Consider the following 8,750-nt stretch of genomic DNA (forward strand, 5'->3'; position numbering starts at 1 on the left):
TAATATTAATTTGATTTTTTTCTGTAAAATATGTTCATTTTAAAGACTTGTTTTGGGGAGCTCAAAACCTCTTTGAGCTTTGAGGAACTGTAGTTGGTTGGTTGGTTGGTTTGTTGATTAACGCCGCAGTCAGCAATATTCCAGCTATATGACGGCGGTCTGTAAATAATCGTGTCTGGACCAGACAGACATCATGAACATCGATACACGCAATTGGGATCGATGACATGTATCAACCAGGTCAGCGTGCCGGACCACCCAATCTCGTTGGTCGCCTTTTACGACAAGCATAGTCGCCTTTTACAGCAAGCATGGGTCGCCGAAGACCTATTCTACCCCGGATCTTCACGGGTCTGAGGAACTGTAATTCCAGGTGGGAGCCATTTACGAGGTTTGTGCAAAAGGTGTGCCCCTATGACATATCCCTAAGACTTTTCATTGTCTACAGAAAGCTCCTAAGTAGATAACACATGACTTCAAAATCCCCCGGGTATTGATTCAATGAAAAACTGACAGCTCTACGGTCAGCTTGGACAGATAAACTTCTCCCACATAGGGCAGCGTGTCAACATCGTGACAGATGAAAGAACTGATAGTTCTTTGACGTATCAACTAACTTCTATGGTCCAGATCAATATGGTGATAGCTGAATATTGGAGCTTTTGAAACGGAAAGCAACGTTAAGGTGTCCGCATTCAACAATAAACATGGCGCCTCTGAAGACGCTGATCCTTGGCCTCTGTAGCCTTTTAGCAGGCCGTCCCCATGTGGCGGCCTTAACTCCAATTGTTGATTCTTTATTGTCTGATGCAGCATCTCCTTCTGTAACAGCTTCCCAAACATCGTCTACGACTGGCTCAGGAGGATTTGGAGCTTTCCCTTTTCCAAATGCAGGCTTCGCATTGCCCACTGGGAAACAGAGAGTCAGCAGTCACGCCAGGATAACACAGATGGAGGACTCCATAGCAGATATGGACACACTCTTGCAGGGACTGGAAGATGTCGTTACAAACCTCACCGTCACCCACAACACAACAGAGGGTAAGTTCACTTGATTTCCCTCTTGACATGGACAGAAACATCATCGGCTCTGTGTCTTTAATGGTTTATTTTACATGTGTCTGAAACCGCGGACTATGTGAACATGGACTAGAATTCTTGCACTGGCCAGTCTAAGATTTCCAATCACAAACTAGATATTCAGGTTACTGCAAAAGAGGATTTTATTTGTTTGTTGTTTAACACCGCACTCTGCAATATTCCAGCTAAGTGACGGCGGCCTCAAAATAATCGAATCGGACAGAACAAGCAGCCCACGTACGATGACACTCAATCAATCAGGTCGCCGAACGTCAACACCGACCAATTTAGTCCTTTATACGACCAGCATAGCTTGCTGGGGACCTTCTTATCCGAAACCCTCACAGGGTGCGAGGGATTATTTGGAAACCATATTTAAGTATTTGATTTAATTCTACAAAGCAACCGACTTTAAACATTAGTCTCCAGCAATTCCACATTACGATAACATTACATTAGTGTGTAATTTCGTTGTGGGTGGTCCAGTCGAGTTGCGTCCCTTAGGCTGTAAGGATCCTATTATATTGGGTTCAAATCCCAGGGTCGCTCTGAATATGATTCGTGGTTTGTCAGCACCATACACGTGCTCTAGGGTTTCATCAAAGTATTAACATCATCTGCAGCACTTACTCAAACAGTAAGCTGACACACCGTCATATAATTTGAATATTAATCCCGATAATATTCATAATAACTGATATACCTCTTCGTTTTGTCCATAATGTTTTAACGTCACCTCCTTAGGCGATGTCGCTACACTGGGGAGTGATGTGAGTACGCTGCAGTCGAGGATTGCATCCATTACCTCAGACATAACGGTGATCCAGCAGTCCCAAGCAGCTGCTACAGGTGAGAGTGTTCTTGCTCTACTCTTATAAACCTAGACCTCCTCCGTGGTCTAGTGGTAGAGCGTCCGCCCGGAGAGCGGAAGGTCCGGGGTTCGATCCCCGGCCGCGTCATACCAAACGGCGTTAAAAGATTGTACTTGTTGTTAAGGGGCAAAATGAGCTATCACTATAAATCGGCATCAGTCCGGACTAGTACAAGCAGCCACACAAACACACACATGTACATGCACGTCGCTATATAAGTGCAACAATCTTGGAAGCGACGTTAAACCCCATTTCACCTCTTATAAACCTATTGTGACGTAACATTACTGGGTGAGTAGGTTCTTTAACGTGTTGATAAACTGCGAATGTATTCATTAACCAGGATACACAGGGCATTCGAAAGGAAATTACCCACCTTTACGTGAATTGTAAGACCAGGATTTTACAGTTGAATTTTATAAACAAGCATTTTGATAAAAATCTAATCTTGATGTTTGATTGGTTGAAAGTCACAATATTGCCACATGAAAATTCCATGCAACCTCACATATCGTGTTTAGTTTTGTAACCCACTGTTTTCCCACTGAACCACCGGGGCAGATGATGAACGGATGTTCAATTCTACATGTCATGACTTCAGTTGTGTGCAAGCTGCAGGTGCTTTCATCGAGCTCTTTTTATAACGCGACGCACTCTATTGTTTCATTATAAGGTACCCCGATGTCTTATTCTTTCTGGTATGTCTTGCAATCAGGTTTATAAGTTGGATATAAACACCCTTCTCGGTTTGAATGAGGATAACATGGGGATAAAAAATTAAACAGGGCTCCGTAGTTCGTTTTGGGATGACGTAACACCTGAGATGATTGGAAGTGGGACCGAGTAGGACTGTCTTTTCTAGGTTATTAGAACCACCCTTGTTTGAAGCATACCAAACGTTTGTAATTAGGTAACTAAAATGTAAATGTAGCTTAACACTGTAACTATAACCATTTGATAACATGTTGTTCAAGAAAAAGAGTGAGTGAGTGAGTTGGGTTCAACGCCGCTTTTAACAGTATTCCAGTTATATCGCGGCGTGTCAGCTTAATGTGGGAGGAAAGCCCGAAGTGATGCAGGTCTCAGACGTAAACCACTTCGGTGAAACCCACGAGCACGGGTATGGTGCTGGTAAACCTAGAAACATAATCGGGGCGAACCGGGATTCGAACCCACAATCATAGGTTTCTGGCGTGTCCAAGGGACGCAACTCTTATCAGTGGTAAGATAAGATAATATAAGATACCACTTTATTTCACCGTAGGAAATGTGGGTTACATCAGCACCCAGCTGATTGATAAACACACATACTAATAACTAAGAACATCACAAACGTAGTTCACATTTAGTGTGGCACTAGCGAATAAATGCTGAACAATTATTTATCAAAAAAACCTTTTATATAACCTGGTACTAGCTGGTTTGAATGAATTCCGGACCCTGCGTGTTCTCAGCATCGGCAATCGTAGTCGGAGGCCAGAAGAAGGAAGCTGGTACACCGTCAATAGTTTATTAAATATTATATTTGCTTTATTAACTATTTGCTGTTCATGAATACTGCCGATGTCCCGGAGAGAGCAGCCAATGATTATATTCGCCATCTTACAGATTTTGAGGAGTTTGTTTTTGTTGCGAACAACCAGGCTCCTGTACCAACTAGTGAAAACTTAAAATATATTTTTTTTATCAAATATTGACATGATCGTAGAGTCATGCTGAAAATGTCTTAAACGACGAAGGAAATACAACCTCTGCTGACCCTTATATATATTTTTTAAGGGAGATTGACCAATCAGAGAGCAGAACTACTGATCCCACATGAGCCCGTATGCCGTCAGTAAAAATCTAAGATAGTTGTTACTGACCTAATATGAGACCGTATACCGTAACAGCCATTTTGGATTTTCGAACACCCACATCACACATTTCACATGAAAATTCCGGTACAGAAATTCGTTATTCGACACTGTTCTGTGTTTTCATATCATTAATTTTGATGTGCAAGGACGTTAATGTTTTTTCGGATCACCTTCATGACTCTGATAAAGATTATATAAAGTTAAAATTGTCAGCAAGGTTTGGAGAGTAGTCTCCCTTTGACCCTTAACGTCTTAGGTAAATTTCTCAGTTGTAAGTGTTAAGTATTGAGTTTTAAAGTTTTGACATGACGTGCGATAAACATACCAAATAGTGTCAACTTTTCGGCATAATAACGGTGACGCCTCGCCCAATATTTTTTCGGCTAACCTAATATGACACCGTATACGGCAACTAAAGACACCATAACTACAACATATTCTGTATTTGCATCCAATGTGAGTTTTGAATCAATGATGATGCCCAGATATTTATACTTCATATACCTCATTATAATAACAGTTCGATTAATAATGCGTTATTTTCCCTCATGTTCACCATTTTCTTTGTTCTCTTGACATTTAAAAATAGCCAATTATCCTAAAACCAAGATATAAGATTAGAAATTCAATTTATGTACTCCAGTTCTGAATCATCTGCATATTTTACAGTTAAACAATTAACAAAACGGCCGAGTATATATAATGGGCGAGATGATACAACCTTGAGGGTCCTTTTAGAAGAGCGACCAAGAGATGAGCGGGTGCCGTTAACACAGACGAACTGTGGCCTGTTAACACTAACAGATTTGGTCCATTTGCCATTTTACTTGACGAGTATGTCATTAAAGATTTGCATATGTCTTATTTTGGTCAGCTCCACGTTAGGCGCCAGCGCGGCATAAAATTTCCGATTTCCTTGATGGGATTCGAACCGCGAACCTTCTGATCCGGACGCCTTGTCCACATAATCAAAGAGGTAAACCCCGTCAGCAAGAAACAAACATGTATTAAATTACATATTTGGAACAATGCCAAAGCCTGACCTAAACACGAGGTGTAGGTCACGGGAGTCAAGAAGTCAACAGTAAAAGAGTCATCAAAGGCGCCCCATTTAACATAACTTGCCGTCAGCTTTGATATTCAAATATGTTGTGCATAGATAATGACGACTAACACAAACATGAAATGATATGAAGAAACATTATGTTAAAGTTCAGCCAAATTTGCTTTTTGAGGGAATTAAAAGGGCATGGTCAACACGAGGTGAGAAGTTTAAATACCGCTGACGAAGACGAACATGTGTGTTGAATCGCGACACTAATTAAACCAAAACAAAATTTCATTTCATTTTTATAAAAATGGCCGAGTAATGGTCATAAATATCTTATTATTATGGCTGTTGTGGTGGCCATATTGAAAATCGTCAAGGGACAAACACACACTTACTTTGAGTGTTGAGTGCCTTTGGTGGGTGGGTGAAATGGGGTTTAACGTCGCGTCCAAGATTATTGCACTTATATAGCGACGTGCATGTATGTGTGTATGTGTGTGTATGTGTGTGTTTGTGTGCCTGCTTGTACTAGTCCGGACTGATGCCCATTTATAGTGCTAGCTCACTGAGATACCATGCCGCAGTTTAATATGAATACCCCACTCACACACAGTATACTGACTCCAAGCCGACCAGTCCTTGTTTTAGCCCCTTAATGCCGAGCGCCAGACAGGGTGACAACAAGTACCATCTTTTCACGTCCTTTGGTATGACGTGGCCGGGGATCGAACCCCGGACCTTCCGCTCTCCGGGCGGACGCTCTACCACTAGACCACGGAGGCGGTCGGTGAGTGATTTTGTTAGGGCAGGACATGCTAACCCATTTCGCGGAGACCTGGTGTCATCACTGATTTTCAGTGATCCATTCATATAATTTTCACCTCTATTTTGACTTCTATGGAATCTGTTTCGGTGGATAATCGAGCCTGGTTATTCCCTGGTGTTGACGTATAGTTGTAAAAGGCTGGCCCGACGTTACGCATAACGTCGTTAATGATGACCTGCATCAGATGAGGTACCTGCTTTTTTATTTTGTGAAAACTAACCCGAAAGACGACAAAATCTTCATACTGGCTAGTTGAACCCGGCGTTCGCTAGCATCAACGGGATATAGAGCAGTAATAAATTTCAGACTATGACGTCATTTGATGTTGTTGTTTTATTTAACGTCGCTTTGTACAGTATTTCGCTCAAATTACGACGTGTCAGCTCTACAAATCTAAAAAACACAATCAGAGCGACCCGGGATCATAGGTTTCTGGCACGCAAAAGGGACGCAACTCTGCATAGTGAATTGCCGTGCCCTAGACGACTGGGCCAACGTGCCCCTGATGTATTATGAACATTTAAAGTAAATATGAACTATTTCAATTTTTTGCTTCATTCTCAAATATTTACAGAACCTGCCACTGACATTGATTACAGTCCTGAGATTGAGGCTTTGAGTACAAGAATCACCAGTGTCACGGATGAACTTGCAACTGTCCGCAGCACCTGACCCAGTCCATAGCAGATGGTAAGTACACAGGGACGAGCGTGGTTTGTCAGCACCATACTCGTGTCTCCTGGGTTTCACCAAAGTGATAAAATGCCAGGAAATCTGATGATTTCACTCGTGCAAATATCTGCTTTATCAGTAACATGTATATACGGAAGCCCTTTATGGCCATGTCACACAACAACGTTTTAGGGTAACTTGCACCTAGCGTATAAAAGACAGTACGTCATACGTCGAGCTTTCATCGAAAAAACATGATTTGGGCGTATTCATAGCATATACATTACGAGTTCATCGTATATATAACGCATGTCTAATGTATTAGTAGCGTATCACTGGCTTATACATGCATATGACAGCGTATAAAAGCGTATTGCAAGCGTGTGTCTGGCGTATGAGAAACGTATAACTAGCGCGCTCTGCGTAGGGGAAAGGTGCCTAAAACGGCCCCCGCGGTAGTATAACTAGCAGTGTACAGCCATTCATCAAATTACTTCATTCAAGCAGCAGTCTTCGCTCTGTCAACATCATCAAGATTCCTCCCAAGAAGAAGAAACTTGCCAGGGGACGAGCAAGAGCCAAGAATACCATACCTGCATCTGCTGCAGAAGCTCCCGTGGACGAAGCTGTAGAAGCCACTGTGGAGGGAGCTGTAGAAGCCCCTGTGGAGGGAGCTGTAGAAGCTCCTGTGGACGAAGCTGTAGAAGCTCCTGTGGAGGAAGCTGTAGAAGCCCCTGTGGAGGAAGCTGTAGAAGCTCGTGTGGAGGGAGCTGTAGAAGCTCGTGTGGAGGGAGCTGAAGAAGCTCGTGTGGAGGGATCTGTAGAAGCTCCTGTGGAGGGAGCTGTAGAAGCCCCTGTGGAGGGAGCTGTAGAAGCTCGTGTGGAGGGAGCTGTAGAAGCTCCTGTGGACGAAGCTGTAGAAGCCACTGTGGAGGGAGCTGTAGAAGCCCCTGTGGAGGGAGCTGTAGAAGCTCCTGTGGACGAAGCTGTAGAAGCTCCTGTGGAGGAAGCTGTAGAAGCCCCTGTGGAGGAAGCTGTAGAAGCTCGTGTGGAGGGAGCTGTAGAAGCTCGTGTGGAGGGAGCTGAAGAAGCTCGTGTGGAGGGATCTGTAGAAGCTCCTGTGGAGGGAGCTGTAGAAGCCCCTGTGGAGGGAGCTGTAGAAGCCCCTGTGGAGGGAGCTGTAGAAGCTCCTGTGGACGAAGCTGTAGAAGCTCCTGTGGAGGAAGCTGTAGAAGCCCCTGTGGAGGAAGCTGTAGAAGCTCGTGTGGAGGGAGCTGTAGAAGCTCGTGTGGAGGGAGCTGAAGAAGCTCGTGTGGAGGGATCTGTAGAAGCTCCTGTGGAGGGAGCTGTAGAAGCCCCTGTGGAGGGAGCTGTAGAAGCTCGTGTGGAGGGAGCTGTAGAAGCTCGTGTGGAGGGAGCTGAAGAAGCTCGTGTGGAGGGATCTGTAGAAGCTCCTGTGGAGGGAGCTGTAGAAGCCCCTGTGGAGGGAGCTGTAGAAGCTCGTGTGGAGGGAGCTGTAGAAGCTCGTGTGGAGGGAGCTGTAGAAGCTCGTGTGGAGGGAGCTGTAGAAGCTCCTGTGGAGGGAGCTGTAGAAGCCCCTGTGGAGGGATCTGTAGAAGCTCCTGTGGAGGGAGCTGTAGAAGCCCCTGTGGAGGGAGCTGTAGAAGCCCCTGTGGAGGGAGCTGTAGAAGCTCCTGTGGAGGGAGCTGTAGAAGCTCCTGTGGAGGGAGCTGTTGAAGCTCCTGCGGAGGGAGCCGTACGCTCGCCCTCACGCCCTCACTTTTCTGAAGAAGAGGGCCAAAATGACTGTGTATTGCTTGACTTTGCCAGAGGAAAGGACCATGCTGGAGTTCGTCGCCTGGACAAGAGTGAGTGAGTGAGTATTGTTTTACGCCGCTTTTAGCTATATTCCAGCAATATCACGGCGGGGGACACCAGAAATGGGCTTCACACAATGTACCCGGGTCTTCGGCGTGACGAGCGAAGCCTGGATAAGAAGAAGAGTGGGGATGGTACAGCTGAGATGACCGAGCGTGACGTTTGGATCAAGGCCAGGTTCGGGTTCCTAAAGACTGTGACCAGACACCGTCCTGAACCCTGCTCCAGTGTCAAGGTCACTATTGAGGTGCATGCGGGTGACCTAGATGCTGCTGAGGCTGCCTGCGCCTAACAGCAAGTTGTTCTTAAGGATGGTGACATCACGCCATCCGCTTCCACATCCGCAGAGCGCCAAGGCAAGCGACCTCCTGCAGTCACTCCAGAAGCGAGTCCACGAGTCTGGTGAGATACCCAAGAGCATCATCAAGTCCCACCAGCAGCCCCTCACCGAGCGGAGCGCCTTCAGACTGACAGACTGAGGATGAAACCATTCTTGCCCCCCCCCCCCCCCC

General features: G+C 45.2%; 1 protein-coding gene across 1 annotated transcript; it reads left to right on the forward strand.

Annotated features, from left to right (window-relative positions):
* Positions 1–707: 707 nt before the first annotated feature.
* Positions 708–8,236, forward strand: LOC125372226 (skin secretory protein xP2-like). Its single transcript, XM_048381449.1, has 4 exons — positions 708–1,041; positions 1,825–1,929; positions 6,354–6,378; positions 6,865–8,236. Exons 1-4 carry the CDS (start codon positions 708–710, stop codon positions 8,234–8,236), a joined length of 1,836 nt encoding a protein of 611 aa, XP_048237406.1.
* Positions 8,237–8,750: the final 514 nt, after the last annotated feature.

The sequence above is a fragment of the Haliotis rufescens genome, unplaced genomic scaffold (assembly GCF_023055435.1).
Source record: "Haliotis rufescens isolate VD_foot unplaced genomic scaffold, xgHalRufe1.0.p SCAF_39, whole genome shotgun sequence".
Taxonomy (NCBI): domain Eukaryota; kingdom Metazoa; phylum Mollusca; class Gastropoda; order Lepetellida; family Haliotidae; genus Haliotis; species Haliotis rufescens.